Raw genomic sequence first — 23,017 nt, 5'->3', positions numbered from 1 at the left:
ATCTAAATGGCATTCTATTTTTCATTACAAAGTAAAAACCTTGGGCTGGTTTCAGACATGTTCATTCTTCCATAATAACATGACAACAATCATTGCTTCATATAAATGCTTATACATCATTAAAAAAAAAGAGTAAATGGCAATGCAGCATGGAATATAAAGGCAACGTTTTTAAAGGTTCAAGGTATAAAACAGATAAAAATTCAACAGTATGCTTGAGACTTAAATGACAGTAATAAATGAAAGTATGGTGGTTGCAGTGATATGCGGAAGTAGCTATCAGCCAAAAGCAAAGCTTTGCTTTTGAAGTAGATCATACTACAAGTTTGACATATACATGACTTCATGCACACTGTGCAATGAGAACAAGCTTCATAATTTAAATGTTTGAGAATACTTTACTGTGATGCAATGGCTCTTAATGTTTTGGCTTCTACTTCAATTGCTCTGTGAAAACAACGAATGCAACAGCAAGTAACTAACTTGCATTTGCACACTCACACATAAGTAATTGCTAGAGTACTTCTTTAAATCAAATATTAACAAGTAACAAAATAGTGTATTGGTAACAATATCTGTGTGTAAAGTTTAAAAATGCAAGTGGACAATACCTTGCATAATGTCAATTTATGAGATCCACAGAACTCAAGAAAATTTGCTCCTGGGCAAGTATGGACATAGAATGGCAGCCTGGTTCCCCCCCTTAATGCTTTGTGTAAAAATAATTTTTTTACAAAAATGAAAACCAATTTCCTGCTATTGTCTTATATAATGTAGTAATGTATCTTCTCTAAAATGAGTGGTATATCATTACAAGGCCAATATGAAGATCTTCATAGGAAACGCTACCAGATGTAGGTTCAAAAATCTGCACTACTACTAGAAGGCAGCAATGAGTTGTAAGTTTTCTTCATCTGCTGATATCTAGTGATTATTTAATTATTGCAACCAAGCTCTGGTAGGCCTATTAAAAGGGTGCTAATCACTGACATAGATGGAACAAGTTTCCCAATCATGGAAGATTTTTAAGTGTACTTAAAAATATGCTTACAGAATATGATTTGGTTCAGATCGTCACCCTAAACTTGTAAAGATATAAAAAAATGAACTGTGTAGTAGCATATCTTCCTGCATAACATTTATGCAGAAGGGTTATAACTACACAAAGTTCTTATAGTTAACAGTTTGAAATGTACTATACTAACACTGGGGCTTTGCCAATTCAATTTGGAAAATATTAATTTTCCCACCTCCACCCCCAAGTATCAGCTAATGTATAGTGTGTGTTTGTAGGAATGCAGAAAAAATGGCATTATATGTGGAAATTAATTCTATTGCATCAAAAAGCATAATTTTGATATCAAAAGCATCAAGAGAAAATAACAATTCCGTAAAAGGCTAATTTATTCAAATGCATTTCCACCTCACTTCATCCCTTTTCTACTGAATAAAATAAGGCAACTTGCGACAATTTAGCAAAGTTATGCTGTTTTTACATCCTCTATAGACCTTTTTAGGACAACTCTCCCAAGGACTTAGCATGGGCCAACAAGGACCATTAGCACCATCTATCAAAAAAAAAAAAATGTTGAATCCTACAAAACCTGTAGAGATTCCTACAGCAGTGCCCCAGTTTTCTTATATTCATTGCAGAGTAGAAATTGATCCCTTGAGAAAAGATAAGTTTGAACAAACACACTAAAAGTTAAATATATCTGTTCAACTGTTGATTTAAAATCGGCTGGAAGGAATTTGGTCAATACTCACATTAACTGCACCATCGCAGCATATAAACACAAGAACAACATTGTAAAAGCAGAGTGAATATTAAGGAATAGGTTCTCAGTAAATCAGGGCTGTCAAACTCCTGGTCCGCAGGCCGGATGCATCACGCACTGCCCATGCCCAGTTTAACAAAGGGGGAGAAAGTCCCGATATATCATGTGACGACAACGCAACAAAATGTGTTTGACACTCCTGCAGTAGATAGATCTGTTTTTACTCATTCAAAGCTTTCTCTTACCTGTAGTCTCAGTCAGATGCTGATGAAGAAATTAGCAAGGAAAAGGGGATGCTGGAAATATAGGCAGTAAAGTCAGAAATCTCCCTTCTTGTTATTAAATTAAATCATACTCTTGATATACATTTTTTCCACATGTGACCAAGCTTTAAGAGTTACCTGGACAATTCTAAAATGCAGACATAGAACTGCAAATATCTATTTTGCCACCTCTACAGCAATGGATTTTTGCTACTTATTATATCAACAACTGACTGGGTCTGGCTTATGTTTGCCCACATAATCATTTGCCTGGTTGATGGTTAATTGGGACAAATTTACAGGAGCAAAAAAATTGAGATATTGCACTTTTAGTGACTAGTTGTACTATATTATAAAATCAAAGTTTTAAAACTACTAACCATGTAGTGCAACTGTTCTTAGAACTAGAAAAGGTCTGCTCTTCAACAAAGAAAGGCTTAACGCCACTCAAATTTAAAAGTCTAATTTTATTATACAGCAGCATTTTATAACAGATATTTATCTAAGGTTTTCTTACAAACTGAGAGATTGAATTCACCATGATTCTTCTCAGTTTTTTAAGTACTCAAAACATACATTATTTGACCTGCATAATGCATGTATTTTCCACAGTGCTTATACCGCATTGAAGATACACCTAGAATACTGTGTGTTTCCATTTAAATGGAGTGTTAGATTTAAGGATCCATGAAAATGTACATGGAATACAGAGAAGATCTAAATGTAGCTGGAGAGACTGAACAATGGATTCTACAGAACTGCTCAGGTGTAACTGCCTCTGCGTATCAATTACAATTACTTGAAGTCCATGCACAAGTATTTATAGGCCAAGAAGTAGAATTCCATACAGAGTGATCATCGGAAGATGGAGTTCCACAACTATTCTCCAGTAAAATCAGAGAGAATAGCTACTCTTTAAAAAAAAGAGCAGAGCACAGATACAGCACGTCAGAAACAAGACCAAAATCAACAACATAAAATTCTTATTCCCATTTTACAGATGCTTAGTTAGCTTCTTCTGCTTGGATTGGAGGAATCTTGTTAGACACCAAAGTATAAACGTAAGGCCAGATTTTGTTGGTCTCTGTTCCAGAGAATGAGTGAAGAATCCCTCTGTTTCTGAAATAGAGATTAGACATTTGTGTTAGCAAATGAATGATTTTAAGGAAACCAGTACTGCAGGTTCTACTGTGTTCTTTAGTAAAAGCCAAAAGGATTAGGTAACAATATAAAACAGGACTGACTGTTTTATATTTGTCAGTGTGCATACCTTTACTGATAAGTAATTTTATTTATGAGTTTAGGCATCTAGTTCTGAATTCCAGGAATCGTAGATATCAACAGAATACCAATAAACAGGCTTATTAAAAGGACATTTATTTAATAACCAAGTTGCAATTTATTTTACTAAATAAACAGAAAAAAGTAGTATATGCATAAACATATTTTTTATCAATTGGTCAACCACCAATGTAGGTTTATTTTAATATGTAAAGGTAAAGGTTCCCCTTGCACATATGTGCTAGTCATTTCCGACTCTATGGGGCCGTGCTCATCTCTGTTTCAAAGCCGAAGAGCCAGCGCTGTCTGAAGGCGTCTCTGTGGTCATGTGGCCGGCATGACTAAACACCAAAGGCACACAGAACGCTGTTATCTTCCCACCAAAGGTGGTCCCTATTTTTCTACTTGCATTATTTACATGCTTTCGAACTGCTAGGTTGGCAGAAGCTGGGACAAGTAAAGTAGCTCACCCCATTACACGGCACTAGGGATTCGAACCGCTGAAATCGATCGACAAGCTCAGGGTCTTAGCCAATGTAGTAATTGTAATATCTCTTTCCCCTTTACTTCATTGTCATATGCAGGTTATATCTCCAGATCTAAGCCTAAAATCACACATCTCTCAGGATAATTTTAAAAACCAGTCCCTTTCCTGAAGCTTGTTTTTTTTTATTTCTATCTTTTTTTCAGTTAGTTTTGTAGATTTTTTCTTTTATGATACATGCCATTTCAAACTTTACATATAAATCTGTGTTATAAATTTTAATATTTTTACAAACCTAAAAATAGGTAATAAAAAAGACACTACACGCTAAACTGTTAATTCATGTTTCCTTCAGCTTTTCAGACATTTAACTTGATCGTTAGAAAAATTTTGCATTATTTACACAATTTTAAAGCAGCAATACCTATATGGTAGGATTTGAGAATAGATACCTAGGATCAATCTCTATTAGAATCTATTAGAAGGATGATTGCAAAACATATCCAGGCTAATTTTTATTCCAGTTCCTTGAAAATGTGGTAATACACATTACTGTACACTCTAAAGAGGGGACATGGGAGCATTAAATCCAGAATCTAAAAACTGCATTAATTGAATCTTTTATTTAAACACTTCAGTTAGCACAAAACCACATTTTAGAATCAATTGAAATATAGTTGAATGATCAACTGCTAATTTTCATTTCAGTTGTATTAATTATATAAGTCTTTTAGCAACTGTTGGATACAAATTGTGTGTAATCATGATTAAGCCATTAGCTAAATTCCCAGAGGTCTTTTAGGTTGTGAAAGAGATAACATGTTTGTAACTGAACAAAGAAAATAAAGGGCATTTCTAATAAAATACTTCAGATGGAAGTATTTTTCATCTAGGCATACATTCACATGTCAATTGATGTAGGATAACAGAACAAAGGGAAAATATTATTCAGTAGTTTGTGTTATCCAAAACTATTTGTATTATATCCCATGACTTTCATCTAGTTTTAAACATAAAAAATATTTTGTATATTGCAATAGAAAATATTAAAAACCTATCTAGATTGTCACATTTTGCAATTAATGCAGACACTAAATAAACCATTCCAATTTTTGCTTTCCAGCAGACAGAAATACAGAGATTATTCTTAAGGGAGAAATCATTTCTTTATCTATATATTTTTTCCTTTTTCTTCTTTAATTGGGGATGCTTACTATTTATTTTTCTAACAAAAACAATTCTCTCTGAACTTTTAATTTTACTTTTATATTTTTCTTAGCTGATGTCATTTTTATTTCTATATCTGTAAAACTTTAATAAAATATTATTTAAAAAATAAAAGACTATTGACACACTCCATGCCTTTTCTTATATTGTTTTAAAAATTGCTTGTATGGTGTTTGGATTCCAACTCACTTGTACAATTCCATTACAGGCTTTGCAGCATCTTTGTATTTTCTTAGTCTAGCAGCAACAGCTTCGGGTTTATCATCTTCCCGTTGGATTAATGGTTCACCAGTAATGTCATCAATACCCTGTTTAAAATATGGTGTGAATTACATTGTGTGGAAAACTAAGTTTTAAAAACCTGCACATTGAAAAATTTCTGTCTCTTGCCCAATGATCAGTCTTTCCACTGCCGAACAGTCTTGTTACATACAGCTTAAGAGTTTGCTCCCATTGATCTTACCTCTCAAGAAAAAAGACACATATCCGAATTTCCACCATTTACTAGGCTGCAATATGATTAATGGCTCATCTCCCCAGATCTGAAGGTCACAATTCCCTATATTTCTGACTGAAATGTTAACCTTTTTTTCTGCATTTGAGTCTATGGGGATGATATGTAAAGATATTCTTGAATGTAAGTTTTGGAATCTCTTTTTAACTTTACCCGGGGCAAGCTGTTTGGGAAATATATACAGAGATACAAACCAGTAGTGGGTTTCAACCGGTATAACCACTGGTTCGCTTCATGCAGGTGCTTCATGCGTGCTTCCGCGTGCATGCTCGCTTCTCTCGCATGTACACCAATCTTGCGCTCTGCACAAGCGCAATATATTTTGGAACAGCTGAGACATGGCAATCCACTCTGCCGCGCCTTTCAGCTGGGCTAAAAATGACCAAATATAAGTGATGTATAACACAGGGACGGGCGGGAGGACCGAACCGGTTTGCTCTCAGCTCATCATCGCCACTACCGACTCGCCCAAACCGGTTGAAACCCACCACTGATACAAACCCCTTCCAATGATTGGAATTAATATTTGGCTGACTTGTGTGATTTTGGGTAAAGACAGTCCTGGAATAGCCTGCTGAAACCAACAATGTAATCCCATAAGACAGTCTTTAGGAGCTAGGCATCCAAGGGTGCACAGATAGATAAATTCAGTTAACCTGCTACCCATCAGCAGGCTGTGGCAGTCAGTACTTCCCCTAGAGTGCTGCTGAAGTCTGAGATCTCTTTTTGATTACCAGGATAATCTCTGTCTGTTGTGATCTAAGGGTCTTTGATCCAAGGCTGACTGTTTATTTGTTTAATAGAAATCAGCAGCATACTGCCAGCTAATCATTAAGTAGTACAGATTGTCCTTGCTGAATTCACTGGCAACTCCATCACTAAATAACATGGTAGTTACATGAAACACCAGTGATCATTAAACAAATTATCCGTTAGCATTAAGTAAGACATCATGTGAGCAAAACTTGTGATTTTTATAGTATTGCTGGCTAGTCCCTTAACTCTGCTTGTCATTAGCCGGATATGAAGCATAAAAATGGCAATCATGTGACTGTGGGATGTTGCAACAATTATAAATGCACACTGGTTACTAAGCGTCCAAACCATAATCATGTGACTGTGGGGATGCTATGATGGTCATAAGTGTGTGGACCTGTCATAAAATTGTTTTTAAGTACCTTGCTAACTTCAAATGGTTGCTAAACAGCTAATGGTTGCCTAGCTATCTTCGAGACCGCCTGCTGCCACCGACGACCTCCCATCGACCCGTGCGCTCCCACAGAGAGGGCCTCCTCGGGGTGCCATCAGCCAAACAGTGTAGGCTGGTGACCCCCAGGGGGGAGGGCCTTCTCTGTGGGGGCACTTACCCTCTGGAAACAACTGCCTCCAGAGATAAGGAGAATCCAAGACCTCAGTGCCTTCCGCCGTGCCCTTAAAACCTTCCTTTTCCAGCAAGCCAGGCTGGCCTAATTTTTTAAGTGTTTTTAAGTGTTTTGTTTATTGTTTTTAATTAATGGGGCCAAATTTATATATGTATATTTTTAACTGTATTTTAATATTTGTACTTGATGTTTTTACTTGGCTGTTCACCGCCCTGAGTCCTCAGGGAGAAGGGCGGTATACAAATTCAAAATAAAATAAATAAATAAATAAACAGAACAGTCATTAAGTAAAGGACTACCTGTATTTCAAAATCATTTCTAGAAAGAGCTGGACATTCAGCTGGCCATACTTATTCCCCCTGCCCTCCCTTTCTCCCCTAGTTGTTTCCCATTGTTTTTGCTTCTCTTTCATTTCCCCAAAATATGTAATCTAAATATATAAACCTATCAGTGTGAGTCTATCTAGAAAATAAAAGGCATAGGATACTGAATTATCTGAATGCCCACCCTTCCTCTTATCAAATCATAGTTCATTATCTTACCTGGGTTTGAGGTGGATTGAATTCCATATTATATACTCTGCCACTTGCTGGGTGAATCCAACGAGCACTAAGTCGGTCTTTAAGAGACTCAAATGGGATATTCAAACTTATCACTAGATCCAGTTCACATATCCTGTCAAGTGCTTCAGCTTGACCCAATGTCCTTGGAAAACCTATATGAAAAAGTGAATTAAAAATAATAAATTGCGGAATGAGCTTGGAATGTTAACAAAAAAAACCACCCCTATTTTATAGCCTTAAAGTAGTGATTCCAGTTATTTATTACCATGTATTTACAATGCTTATGTATCACATACAAGGCTGCTCCATAATGGCCACAGCATGAATGCGCCCAATAAAATCTACAATAAAATATATACAATAAAAATTTAAAATGTAGTCAATAAGCACTGAAGCAAAAAAAAAGAGAAGAAGATTGGAAACTGGGCAATAGTTATAGAGAACCTACAGTAGATCAAGAGATAGCTTCAGTCTCCTTTAGGGGAGTTCCTTTAAGGAAGTAAGAAGATATTAACAATCTCATGATTTATAATCATGAGTGATCACTTCTCCATCCATTTCTTGGCAGCAGCCAGGATGAGTAAAATCCAAACTGCATATGGAAGAAAACAACCTAGATTGCACCGGTTCTACTTCCCTCAAATTCCCAAGGCAAAAAGATCCCCACATAATATGACAAAATGGTGATCTAATTACCAGAAAAGAATCAGTAGTCAGAAGTTCAATGAATTTCTGAGCAATTCTGACAGCACGTGCTTTACAAATTGATCGCAGTGGCCAAACAGTTAAATATTTACAATGACACCTCTCTAAAAATAGTCAGTTGCATTAGGCTCTTCATTCTTCAGAGAAAGGGCAAAAATAACTGATGGTTCTGCATTCAATCAAGCAAATTGTGTTGCATAAATCCAAAGGTTGTAATCTTATACTAGCTTACATTTTAAGTTGAATTTAGTGACATGTTTGAGTTCTAGAACATCCAAATATTTTAGAGCATACACAGCCAGAAGCTTTGCTTTTTCCTAGGTGTGTAAAATGCCCCATTTGTCTATGTACGCATAAAGAAGGCAACTATTGAAAGACCCAAGATGGCAAGAAAATATGAAACAGAATAAACATGTTTTCCTTTTTCTCTTATAAATACACAACACAGCTTTCTTTTTCTACCAGCACGTTTGACTCATTTATGCCTTTTCTTAAAACAGTGAGAATTACTATATAGAGAAATTGTGCATTAATCTAAGTCATTCATAAGGAAACAGCACCTCCTTTCACAAAAATGCCACAAGCCATGTACATCAGTTCCCAGGACCTCAAGCCCACACTGGTTTCATTATATAGGAAGGTGGGAACATTTACCATTCCATCAGATACTGTATTTCACTGATGACAGAGTGATTCAAGCCAAGTGTTATTTTTAATGTTTTATTTCAATCTGCTCAAGATTTATAATTTTCATATGATTTTATTTGTTGCTTTAATGTCCTTGGAAGCCACCCAGAGTTGGTTGGAAAATGAGTGGCTATATAAATGTTTTAAATAAAATAAATAATCAATCTGTACTTTAATTTTAAAAAGAGGGAAAGGCAACTATTTATTAACCATAAGCATGCACAAAATATATTAATGCTCAGAGCTTTCTCTCAGTTATAAGCCACTTTGATAGACAAGTGTCTCATCAACTGATATTAGTTTTAACCTGAGTCAAGAACCAACTCTTACTTGGATACCTGTTTCCACATCTCTGCTAATATTTTTAAAATTATTTCTTTAGGGCAGCTGGGAATCTCACTCTTACAATTCTCCTCATTTTCCATTAATTATCCTGAGTTTCATGTGGCCATTTCTTTTCCAGAAATGAAAGAAAATCAACTACTTCCCCCAACCCACACTCTGAAGCCATTATTACCCATGTCCAGTGGTGGGATTCAAATAATTTAACAACCGGTTCTCTGCTCTAATGTTTTCTTCCAACAACCAAACTGCTCAGAAAGTTAACAACCGGTTCTCCCAAAGTGGTGCGAACTGGCTGAATCCCACCACTGCCTATGTCTTAGTTAAACAGTGCACAGATTTTTTTAACAGCACCAGATATTAATATTTTAAAGTGCTATGAGAACTTACAGTTTAAGAATGAATTAGCATTACATCAGCTCATTCAACTGAATCGAATGAGAATCTGGTTCATGTACCTGAGTGTGAAGCTTTTCCTTCTACATGACAAGCAGCTCTTATGCCCTTTCTCTAAAAATATGTGGAAGGAATCTTCCCATTAAGATACCAGGGTTCCCGTTTTAATTGGCTTAGGTAGCCTGAGACAGCAAAAGTTATCCATCTTAAGATATATATTTTTTTATTTAAATTTGCTTCTATGCTATACAAGGGCAAATACTACTCTTTAAAAATAAATTTATTCCATTGTCTTAGAACTCTTTTTAAACAAAGACAAAATCCTGATTCTGAAATCCAGTTTGTCCAATTTTCCTGCAGTCATTTGTGGAAGCTTCAAGTTATCTATAGTCAAATAAGGCTGTGTTGTTGTTTTTTTAAAAGAAAATGGGTGAGGTTTCTCCTTTTAAAATTCAAGTTGCAAATTAGCCAAAGTGAGCTATCACTAACAATGTTGATAGCATAAAATGATATCATTATAAGCAAAGTATCTTGGCTCTGTTCTCTCCTCCCACCTACCAGTTGCTATTTGTCACGCTCGAGGAGCACATGAAGGGTGCACTGTTTCATGTTACAGAAGGCAGATCAAGGAATCTGACAGCTTACAGTAGTCACATTCCCAAGCATTGGGGATAAACAAGATACTGATATACCACTTCTAGGTGGATGAGAAGACAGCTAACATGATTTAGTGGTTAAAATGTTAATCTAGGACAGTGTTTTTCAAACTGTGATCTGGGGATACTTGGGGGTCCCTGAAAGTCTTTCAGAGAGTCCACAAAATCAAATATTTAAAAATTTCTCAATTTAATTTATAATAGAGTAAATATCAATAGATATAGTTTGCATAAACCAAAGCACTTTGGAGTCTGAGGACTCCAAATGATGATTGGATGATGATGTGGATGATGATTGAGGAATCATCATCCACAACTAGGTCCCAAGATCATAATGTTTGCTCTCAGGATCTAGTTTGAGAACCACTGGTTTAGAAACTCCTAAAAGCTAAAGACAAATCTAAAGAGAGCCTTGGTAGTACAGTGGCCTAAGGCACCCTGTTATTAAGCTGGTTATTAAGAAAAGCTGCCTGCAATTACTGCAAATTCGAATCTCGCCAAGGCTCAAGGTTGACTCAGTCTTCCATCCTTTCTAAGGTAGGTAAATTGAGGACCCAGTTGTGGGGGCAATAAGCTGACTTTGTATAAATATACAGAAGGATGAAGGCTATTGCTGAGCACATTGTAAGCTGCCCTGAGTCTCCGGGGAAGGGCGGCATATAAATCAAATTTTAAAAATAATAATAATGATGAAAAAAAAGTAATTTAAAATATGAAGGAGCCGAAGGGTTGTGTTTTACAACCACAGTTACAACTTCCATTTTGGGGGAAGATGTTGGAGAAGATTGGAGGTAACAATTGCAAAGTACTCCAAGCATGAGACAGAAACCATATCTCAAAATTCCAAATGAAAACTCCCTATCAAATATATTCTATCAGAGAGGATATGTTGTTGGTTCACACCTGACAGAAATTTCAGAGTAGGCACTTGGAAACAAGCATTTTGTAGTAAGGGGATGATATGGTATAGTTTATCCAAAGAGGCACAATTGGTGTTTTCTTTGGTGTTTAGAAACCTGGTAAAGACATGGGGATTTTTTTCAAAAAAAATTCAGAAAACAATGGTGTTATAACACTTGCCCTAAAAAGAGAGAAGAGGTTGATATCTTTTGGTTATGATTGTATTGCATTACTCTGTGTTTTTTTTTCTGTTATTTTACACAGCATTGTAAAATATCTCTTAAAAGTCAAATTGACTGAGGCAAAATAGAAGTATATAACAGTATATACAAAACAGAATTTTATATGTAGATAATTATCTACAGCAATAGATGTATAAATATTTGTCAAAAGCCAAACTATTACTCTTCTATTCCTAGATGCTTTCAATATGTTTTTATTTGTCTACTTTATTACCAGCTACTAAAAATATTGGTCAGTCTAATTCTGGTACGGTGTAGTATCAACTATTGGCACAACGTGATAGAGTATATTTTACTGAAATGTTTAAGGATTTCTTGCAGAAAAAGGATTTTTTTGTTTTAACCTTAAAAATAAAACCAAGATAATCACTTACCATCTAGTAACCAAGGCTGAGTTTGCATTTTTTCCAGTTCTGTCATCATTACACGTGTAATTACATGATCTGGTACCAAAAGACCTTTCTCAAGATGCTGCTTTGCCATTATACCGATATCTGTTTGTGGGTGGAAAAAAGCCTGTGAGCATTTAACCAAGTTATTTTTAATGCTCCTTTTGCATTTAAATGGGATTTTCTCTCTCTCTCTCTCTCTCTCTCTCTCTCTCTCTCTCTCCCTCTCTCTCCATCCCTCCCTCTCTCTCCCCCCTCCCTCCTCCCTCCCTTCTGCTATAATACTAGTGCAGAGAACAGCTTGTTCAGAAATGAAAAATAAATTACCTAAATTTCAAAGATTTATTATGCAATTACTTCTGAACAATCACCTCTTCTTTTCCTCTAACAAGCTTAATGCCACAGATCAGATATTTAGATAAGCCGTATATTGGCATTATTAACCAATACATTAATTCCTTCTCTAATTTTCATTACCAAAATTCCAGCTCCCAACAGTAATTGCCAATAATTGAGTAGCATGGGCTTTTACTTAATTATTTTAGGGGGGGGATCCATAATGGAACGTTTCCCTTTGTGAAATGAGGATTTTGGAAAAAACAGGAATCTTTCTTATGTAGTAATTTTATTAAGAATTATAACTGCAACAATAATAACTCATACAAAGTTTTCAAAAACTAAAAAAAAAGTTAAAAGGTGCAGAAAAGTAGAGAGAGAGAAATAAAAAACGTATAAAGAAAAATAACATATAAAAAAGTGACTTCCCACTTTCATCTTTTCACAAGTATAAACAATTTTAATCTTTTATCACCTTCTCTTAAAATGCAACAAATGATCTCTTCTTCCCATAATCCATCTCTTATCTATTAAAAAAATCTATAAAACCTCCCTCATTTCTGACCCAATGTCGCAAAGCAATCCAGCAAGGGTCACCAGAGATAACATACCTCTTTAGCTTTGTTCAAATAAACCAACTTTATATTCCCCCTTTTTGTTAATCTTGATCTTTACTTCCTTCAAATAATGTTGTAAAACTTGATTTCATTTTTTTTTTGTCTCTTCCTACAAAATTCTTCAAAGCTCCAACAAGCCAATACAGGAAAATTATCCTAGTCACTCTCTTGATTTGTTGTTTCCATATCCTTTTTAGTTAATTATTTAATGATTAATTAAATTTAAGACATCAGCCAATTTATTTTGTATGTCCAATACAACATTTTCCCATGTCATTCTTGTAGTCATTTTAAAATCCATTTTCAATGCAGTCTCAATATTGTCAGGTAGAACTTGTTCCCCTTCAATAATATCATTTAGACATAGTCTATCTACAGAATCAGACACTACCCTTTTCTCCCAAAATAAGACATCCCCTGATAATAAGCCCAATCAGGCTTTTGAGCGCCAAACGCTTATTTCAGGGTTCAAAAAAATATAAGACAGGGTCTTATTTTCAGGGAAACACGGTATTAAAATAAACTTTAGGACCCCTGTTCAAAGATATTCAATAAATCCAGTGTTAAAACATTTTGCTTCATTTTGTAATTATAAGTCAAGTTTGAGTGTTCTTCTCCTTTAATTGTAATCTTTCTAGTTCCCTATAGCATTCAATTTTTAAAATCTTGTTTTTTAAAAAATAAATAAATAAAAATAAAAGCATTTTCCCACAGGAAAGATTCTTTATAATTAATTCCAAAATATTATTTCTGGGCCCTTAGACCATTTGTAACTTTATAAAAACAATTATGCCCATCACCACAAATGCAAGTAGAACTGCTGCTTTCCTTAACACTAGGAAAGAGATTGCAGTGGACCTTGTTTCAGGTCATAATTATGACCAGCAACTTGGTCATTAACTGAACTGGTTATTAAGTGGAAAATCATACGACCATGACCATGCTTACAATTTTACTTCAGCTTTCCTTTGCTTTACAGCATCAGAAGGATACAACCCCAACCATCTGAATGAATCCAAATAGCTAGGAAGGTTTCTAGAAATTGACCTAGGAGGAAGACAGCTAAAAGGCCAAAAAAAAAATTTTCCCACTGCCCTTTAGATTAGCAAAAAAAATAATTGTATGTTTTTGCATTCACTGGAAGAGATAGGATTACAAGAGAGTAAAGCAGGCACACAATTGAAGATAAACATCAAAAAGAATGTGATACCATCAGCTGCTTGGTTAGCAGGCTGACACATGAGGGAGGCAAAAGAAAGTATTTAATATGAAACTGATTAGGATCTTGTCAATTGCTGCCAGCAGCTGCCAGTAAACTGGAGGGTTCTAATCAACTCATTAAAGTCACCGAGCCCAGACTGTTAATTTGCTGTTTGCACTTGTTGTGCTGCAGAAAAAAAACTCAGGAAGAGATAGCTCTCCATTCTGTGAAGGGGGAAAAAGGAATAAAAATGGATCAGGAATAGGGCAATGCCTATTGTCTGGCAAACATAACACACACATGGTAGGAGGGGAGAGAGGGAGAGAGAGAGACTACAAAGGTTGTAAATGTAGACATTAGCTGCAAAGTTACTTTTTCACTACTGTCATAACTGTGAACAGTTACTATCCAAGGCATTTGTTAAAAGAGTACAACCTGTACAAAGTATCTTAGAATTGGAACCTTTGCTGACCAGAAAATTAGCAGGAGTAGCACAGAGAAGAGATAAGCAGGAAGCGCCAATCAGACCTATGAAAAAAGGAAACCAAATTTTGCGCAATTATTTCAATATTATCTTCTGTTCTTCGGCTATCAGAACAGAGAATCCTGGGATAAACTGAATAGTTCACATCTGGGTCCCTCAACCCCTGGTCCGTGGACTGGCACCAGGCCACAGCATGCCAGAAACCGGGCCACGCAAACAAGTGAAGCCCCATCCATGGGATGCAGGCAGCACATGAAACCACGCCGCCTCCAGTCCGTGCAAAAACCTATCTCCACGGAACCGGTCCCTGATGCCCAAAAGGTTGCGCACCACTGTTTTACGTATATGTACAGCAGAGATTCTACTGTACAGGTAGGCCTTGGCTTACAACCATTCATTTAGCCACTCTTTGAAGTTACAATGGCACTGAAAAAAGTGACTCAAACCAGTCCTCACACTTACACTTCTTGTAGCATCGTCATAATCATATGATCAAAATTTGGTTTCTTGGCAACCACCAGGTATTTATGATGGTTGCAGCATCCCAAGGTCATATGATTGCCATTTTCAACCTTCACAGCTAGCTTTTGACAAGCAAAGTCAAGGGATACCAGATTTGTTTAACGACCGCGTGATTTACTTAACAACTGCTGTGGTTTGCTTAAAAATGGTGGCAAAAGAAAGGTTGTGAAATTGGGTGTGATTCATTTAAACAACCGCCTTGCTTAGCAACAGAAACTTTGGTCCCAATTGTGGTCATAGATCAGGGACTATCATTACAGGCTTTTATCCATTTTGAAACTATGGTTGAACACTTTGGAAAATGAAGCACTGGAGTCCATGAAGAATTCCATCTGCGTTTGGGAGAGAGATAAATTGATATACATGTCTAAGATTTGAAATTTATTTTACACTGTTTAGCAGCTATTTCTTCTTTTGTAAATTTTACAAATGCTACATTACTTGCATCATATTGGAACTATGTGGTGGTTCCTGGAACTGCAGATTTTATGTTTGTTTGCCCATTTAATATTAATATTTAAAAAGGGCCAATATTACCAGAAAATAAATGCATCCTTTCTTGTAGTAGTTCAGGCAATGAGATCTTCCAAAACAGACAAGAGAAGTTGTCTTGAGAAGTTAGAGAAATTAAATATATTTTTATTTTACCGTAAGCCAGATAATATCTAAAAATCCTCAAATGAAATAAGTCCTAAAACAGCATTCACATTAGTCATGGATTGGATAATTTATTTACAGTATATACTGGCAGTCTGATTCTGGATGGCATGCAACATGAAACAATTAAACTGGAATAATACATGATACAGAACCGAACATCAGAAAAAGAAACATCCCACAAGGGATCCACCAGTTTTCAAGTTACCCATTACAAATTATACATATAAGATTTGTATAGAAAGTTATTAAATTATTGTAAATAGAAGTTAAGATAATTTAAACAAGGATGTAAGTTTAAGATAGAGATATTTTGTGTAAAGAGGTTAAATAGGTTAGAGATACCGATGCAGAAAAGTTGTTACTAGTATTGAAAATTTGATACGTTTGTTTTTGTTTGTTTAAAATTTTTGTATGTGTGTCTGTCTTGTTTTTTTGTGTATTATGTTTCTTTTTGTACTGGGTATTTTAATCTTTGGAAATTTAATAAACATTTTTTTTTAAAAAAAAAGAAAGTTATTACATTATACACCCAGAATGTTTTAGCAAGTCCTTTCCTGCAAAACTTAGGCAACCTATGAGCAAGAAACCCACATAATTCTTTTTACATGTTAATTTGATGGGGGGAAAAATCCTTTGATGAAAGGGAAACTTTAAGACGACATCTTATCTCCTACCAAGTCTACCTTTTTTAGCATATAGGCAAAAAAAATGTATTACTGAGTGTATTTGATTTCTGAGAAAAGATTTAATATGCTTTACAGCAATAATAATGTACAAATGGGTAAACATAATATTTTATTTATTTTATTTATTGATCACAGGTATATGGTCACTCATTTTACAAAAAAGCAACTCCAGTCAGCATAATATGCAGGGAGATTTGCAAGGGGAACTATTGGTTTATTGCCAACAGCTGTTTCAAGTAACTTATGGACATCACTGGATGCACAGCATCACACACACAAAAGGAAAATGAGTTATATAATAGCAAAAAGAAGGTACCGAAACACAATCCAATCAGCAGATTGTAGAACAGACTGCAATGTACTGATGTCAAATGTACAAGTTTTCAATTCAGCAAATTAAAAGAGAGTAAGCGTGACAAGGCAATTTCACCTGGGGAACTCAGAATATAGATAAATATAAGGGATATAAGGTAGTCATCAACTTATTATTGCAATTGGGACCCGATTTCTAGTCATAAGTAGTTATTGGAAAAACTAAGGGCCACTATGAAGACCCAACAAAAAATATTCTTTCCAAATTCCAAAAAGGAAAAAAGAAAGATGAAAGTCTCGACAATAAGGACACTCAACTGATTGCAGACTTTCAGTGTAAAGCATGAAAAGAGAAAACTGTAGGACTCAAGGATAGCAGCAAACAAAAAAGAATACAAAAATGAAAATGCGAATGCATCCATAACAGAATGTGACATGTATTAATGCTAATGGGTGTGTTAGAACATCTGATTAATCTTCTGAGAAACCTTTGTAATGAACAAGGAGCTACTGTAAGAACTCAGTTTCGAGAAAGTGGTTCAGAAGAGGGACAGATGGGAATTATCCCCATATCAGTTTAACTGAAGCAGTGAATAAATTATAATACATCATAATAGCTACATATCTAAAATGCATGCACTCACATACATACATACACACAACACAAATTTATATAAATAATAAAACACAAATGTAATATAATGAATCTGAGGGGGACAAAGAGCATGAATCAAAATTGGGGGGTGAAATTCTAAAAAGCTGAGATAAGAAAGCAGGGACACTTCGTTGGCTGAAAGATTCAGAAGAGCTCATTAGTAAAATAAAAGGGAAAGGGAAAAATCTGGGTTAATATTAAACAGGCAGATGACAAAGATTTGTCAACTAGAAAGCTTAATGAATTCACAGTTAATGGTGAAGAAAAGAATGTGGTAGATGGCTTTGTTCTTGTGAGGTCAAGAAAAGGCACAGATGGACAGTGGGCTAGAAAGGAGATTAACTCTATAGAGGAAGGAACTGAAACTTGAACAGAGTCCCCAAGGACAGGATTATTTCTGACATCAATGAGCAATCTAGTCGTTAAATATTCTATGAAAGAAACAGTTGCGTATTCATTTTGGGCTTCTGACAGCCTCCACTTTAGTTCAACGCTCTCCTTTATGAGTAGTTCTATTTATTCCTCTTTTAGCACCTTAATCTTTTGGGGAAACAATTATTCTAGTTTTCCATTATAGGCCCCCTGTTAAAAACTGTCTCCTTGTTACTGAAATAAAGAGAACTTGAGACTGCTCCAGAGACCCTGAGCTGTGGCCTGTTTTCAAAGTTTAACCAGCATATTTAACATGTAGCCTTTAAGCATGATTGGGGTTTGTTTTCAATACACAAACACACACAAGCAGGTTTCAGTTCAACACTCCTTCTGGATTCATTTTTAACATCCAAGTAGAATCTCTGCCACTATCCCACTCTTCCCAGTTACAGCTGGTTGTGTAACAGCAACTTAAACCTAGCAGGGATAGATCTAGATTGGTTAACCAGAGCCAATCGAACTTCCTAAGGGATTTCTACAGCGTACCATACATGGAGCCACTCTTATAAAAGAATTCGAACCTTCAACTCATACAAAAAGGGAGCAGCCAGAGTTGTTAACTGTAAATGATCTGTTCACACCTCTCTTTTGTTTTGGAAGCCTGAACTGCTTGTCTATGGTTTTTAATTCAATCCTTCCCTTCAAATCCCTAAATGGCTTGAGGCCTAGGTAATCTCAAGGCCACTTAGTCCTACACAAAACTGTTTATGTTTTAAAAAGGTTCTGATTATGGCTTTTTCCAAAGTCACCTTGCCCAAAAGTTGAGGTGCATTAAATCTAAGAAGGCTTTTAGACTCTTAAATTCTACTAAATAGAAGTATGAATACTATATATTCACGCTTCCCTTGCAATGTTCATGGAGAAGGGGCCTTAACATATTTATCCATCTATACATTTAATTATTAGTTTAGTTTATTTATACAGTTTATAGGCCGCCAGTAACTTCCAGTACCTCTGAGCATCTTACAATTAGAATAGAGTAAAATATTACAAAAGGCAAAGAAGTAATCATGAACACTCCCCAAATCAACATATTAAATGAAACCTATTTAACAAGAATAACTCTTCATTCTGATCCAGAGATTCTGATCTTCAATCTAAATCTTCAATGATTGTTTTATGGCTGCATTCTTATTTATTATAAATATTATTGTTGTGGATGTCTCAGGAACTCATTTTAGTTACTATTTGAATAATAAAGAGTAAAGCCCATATTTAAGACTGATAACTGTGATTAGGTTCTTGTATTAAGCACTAGTTCGTTTAAACACAGCTTGCTTTGGTTTATCTAACATACTGACTCAACACAATACAGTAAGCCAAGCAAGCCACATTATAACCTACAGTGTTGTGGGACCCAAACTAAAAGTGAGATGCGTATTAAAAGCATATTGGTAAGTCTTGTAAGACGGTTCCCTTTAAAAAGAGGACACTTCAGAACATAAGGCAAAGTCCTTTGAAAGCAGTAACCACGACAACCAAATGAAGAAAAACCACAAATCATTAATGTTAGTAACAATAAAAAGACAGAAGCCTAAAAAAAAAAAAAAACCCTGAAAATCCTATCTTTCTTATTTGGAATGCTTATTTTAATACTTGTTGGATATAGGCAGGGGTAAGAAATTAGGGTGGGGAGAAATTAAGAATCCTATCAGTAAGTTTTAAAAAGATCATTTCAGATCACTCTAAAATTATACTGTTTATGTGGGAAATGATATACCAGGAAAACTGGTAGCCAAGTGAATAGCAGAAGGGTTAGTCATAGATTAAATAAATAGGAGTGTCATTAAAATCAGGCCAAGAGGTGAGAGTGTATATTTTATCACTGAAGAGCTATAGATATTTTTTTTTAAATTAAAGAGATAAATCCACATATCTGCACACATGCTTTTAGCCTGTTTCTTATGGCAATTCAAGCCCTTCTTTGTAATCTTCCTACAAAGCTTGACTCAGATCACTAGAAATAACAAGCAAAATATAGTTATGCAACAAGGGACTGCAAATGACCTATAGCAACACTTTGCACATGCAGATTTTTTTCACAACAATGTATGTTGCAAGCCTGTTTTAAAATAGCATATGCATATGTTTGTATATATACCCACAGACTTAAGTCTGGAGAATAGCTATGATCTGCTCACTGAGAGCTACATACATCCTAAAGACTTTTGGATAAAAGCAACTTTGTGATTGGAATAAGGTCTCACCATTTCATCTCACTCTAAGACTGATGGGGGAAGTGAAGTGATTTGATTAAGCATGGATGGGGTTTATTTTCAGTACACATTTTTTAACTATCTTTATATGCTTGATGATTTTACAAAAGCAGAATGCACAGAACATAAATACATTTCATCCATTTTTAAAAAAAATTAATTTAGCTTATCTCTTTGAGCAACTAAAAAACAGGGATGGATATTATAGATTTGAAGACAGCCTGATGCTGTAGAGTGAGATCAATGAATATGCAAGCTAAAGTGTAGGACTAAAAGTGAACAAGAGAACTAAAATTATGTCAGAAAGGAGTTTGCTAGGGGTGAATAACAGAGGTGTGCACAAAATGGGAAATGTGTCTTGGTTCCCAATGTGAAACAAAACACTGAATTCCAAAAGTTCTATGTAATCGGTTTCAGGCCAGGAGCATCTATTCTAAAACAAAATCTGTGTTTTGGGTGTTTTGTTCCTAGGATTCAGAACGAGCCTCTTCTGCTGCAAAAAAAAAAGTAGGTCACCTCTAGACAACAAAAAGATAAAGAAAACTCTTAACAGTAGCTCAAATCTGGCAATATTATCCCTCGTCTTTCCTTTGCTGACTATGTCTTGAAGGCCTCCCAGACCATGGAACGTAGCATACCTGTTTTGGTGCTGGCAAGCACTTTGCAGGTGCATCTGAGCAATTGTCCCAAAGGTGTTTTTTCAAGAGCCAACTGGACTTTCTGGTTTTTCTTTGAAGATATTTCACTTCTCTGACCCAAGAAGCTTCTTCAGCTTACCCAAGAACTGAATCTTACTCAAACAGAAAATAATGTTTTGGCCAAAGGACTGAATTTTGCAGTAACACCAGAGCAGCTACCAATTGTAGATCTTTTCACAGCCACAGCGTCAACCACCAGGAACAATAAACTGGCAGAATCAGAAGCAAAACAATTATGGTAAGGATGAAGGTATCTGCAGCCCTCACTAGTGCCAAAACACCCCTTCCAACCTCACAATTCAGGAAAGGAGAGCAGTGACATCCCTAGGAAGAGACCCAAACATCACCATCCTGCCAGCTGATAAAGAAAGATGCACAGTTATCCTGAACAAATGAGCTGAAGAAGCCTCTTGGATGAGAAGCAAAACATCTTCAAAGAAAAACTTGGAAGTCCAGTTGTCTCTTGAAAAAGCACCTTTGGGACAACCATGACCTAGATGACTGAGAATATCCATAGACATCTGAGCCAATATTCCTAGTGCATTCCATGGGCTCAAATTAAGAAACCTTGAACATTAGCACTGCTCTCCTGACTAATTCTCTAACTAGCCTAGCTAGGCCAGGATTTGTTTGGTGCAATTTTAGAGGTGGGATATTAGTGACTGACCTAGCCAATCACAATTGACCTAGCAGCCTTAGAAAAATCGGGTGGGGGGGGGACCTTAAAGGCAAACTTCATTTTAAAAAGAAAAAGAAAGGATTCGATTTAATATATATGTATCAGTGATCATACATGTACAAACAACTATATAAAAGAGTGAATTTATCTATAGCGAGGAGATTTTGGAGAAGGGAAAATGTTAAATCAAAAATTGATTGATTTGGAAAATAAGGAAATGGCAAGGAGTGGTGAGACCCATCGTTCTATATTCTTCTATTGGTCTAAAAATGTATGAATAAAAACTTAAACAAAAAATAAGACAACAAACTGGGATTGGTACTTCAGACACAGCTTCAGAGGCGGGCAGGAGCCAGTTTCCAACAGTAGTCCCTGCAGCAGAAAGACCAATACAAGGCTGATTTTGGTTGTCAGTCCTGAAGATGGGGTCAGTCTATTCCCCACAGCACCTGAGGGCAGGGCAAGAAGTGACAATTGGAAATTTATCAAGGAGAGATCCAACCTAGACCTAAGGAGAAATTTCCTGCCGGTGAGAACAATTAATCAGCTTGCCTCCAGAAATTGCTGGTGGTTTTTAAGAAGAGATTGGACGGCCCTCTGTTTGCAATAATATAGGTTCTCCTGCTTGAGTAGGGGGTTGGACTCAATCTCCAAGGTCCCTTCTAACTCTGTAATTCTGTACTCTGTAACCTCTTTCTTTGTGGTTTACTCTCCAGATCTTCTCCAATGGCAGTTACTATAAAATGACTCACAATAGATCATGTGCTCCTTAAATACCTGCTGCTTCACTCTAAAATTTCACCCAAATAATCCACCAATCAGTCTAAGCCAAACACAAGAGCATGTCAACAATCCGTCCTGTGTACCGGGCTGGTCCACAGAGAGAAAAATTCCAAAGTCCGTTATCCAATAAGAAGAGGCAAGGCAACTTCCAATCACAGCAGCTAAAACAGAACACTTATATCCATAACAGCCATGTTTTAAACTTCAATCCATTTTCAGATTGGAAAAATATATATATATGTTTCAGCCTGGTCATAGACTAACTAAAAGTAGCTGTTCTATTCATTCATGCGTTTGTGCATAAAATTTTCTTGTGAGAAAGTAGGTATTGCATATTTCATTCTAGTGAATGGTGATAATAAAAATTTATAAACTCTTAGTAAAATGTTCTGTACAAATGTGATCCGTAAAAAAACTATGTCAGGTAATAAAAATGGATCGCTGGCAGCAAACTAGGTTAATACAAAGCAGCAATCAGGTCATTTGGAGGTCCAAGAATGAATCAAAATGATTGATGAGTATCTGCTTAGAAACAGTTCTGTTTAATGTATGGTTGAAGTATAAGTCTATTCATGCATAGCCGTGGCAAAGGAATTAATGTACATCTAAAAACATGCTTGACTTTATTGTTTACAGTAAAGACTGAAGGGCTTAGAGAAGGATTCAAGGGTCAAGAGAGGTTCTTGGCTTGAGCCAGACTATCAAAAGCAAAATTGAAGGAAAACAAACAAGAAAAGAGAAAAAGTGAAAGAAATGCAACTGAAAGTAAAATGACTGTGAGAAGATAAAAGTCTGAGTCCTTAACGAAAAGGTATTAAGGATAGATTAACACACATACATTCAACAAACTGATTGGTTACTATATATATAAAAGGAAATGTAAGCTGTATGGAACAAAATAAAAAAGAATGATACAGAGTGTCACAG

The 23,017-nt window shown here is 35.7% G+C and overlaps 1 protein-coding gene across 7 annotated transcripts in view; it reads right to left on the bottom strand.

Annotated features, from left to right (window-relative positions):
* Window positions 1-2,488: 2,488 nt before the first annotated feature.
* Window positions 2,489-23,017, bottom strand: part of AK4 (adenylate kinase 4) — a 30,548-nt gene continuing 10,019 nt past the window's right edge. For all 7 annotated transcript variants that reach the window (XM_087889794.1, XM_034433283.3, XM_034433282.3 and 4 more), the window contains 4 exons: window positions 11,795-11,914; window positions 7,472-7,644; window positions 5,223-5,341; window positions 2,489-3,160 (listed from right to left, as the gene is read on the bottom strand). In XM_087889794.1, the coding sequence (XP_087745920.1) occupies window positions 3,046-3,160; window positions 5,223-5,341; window positions 7,472-7,644; window positions 11,795-11,914 (527 nt within the window). In that variant the 3' untranslated portion in view covers window positions 2,489-3,045. The remainder of the gene's footprint in view (window positions 3,161-5,222; window positions 5,342-7,471; window positions 7,645-11,794; window positions 11,915-23,017) is intronic.

Source organism: Pantherophis guttatus, chromosome 3, assembly GCF_059756535.1.
Source record: "Pantherophis guttatus breed Tessera chromosome 3, ASM5975653v1, whole genome shotgun sequence".
NCBI classification, from domain to species: Eukaryota; Metazoa; Chordata; class Lepidosauria; order Squamata; family Colubridae; genus Pantherophis; species Pantherophis guttatus.
The sequence above is the reverse complement of the archived record's forward strand: the minus strand, read 5'-3'. Positions and strand labels throughout refer to the sequence as shown.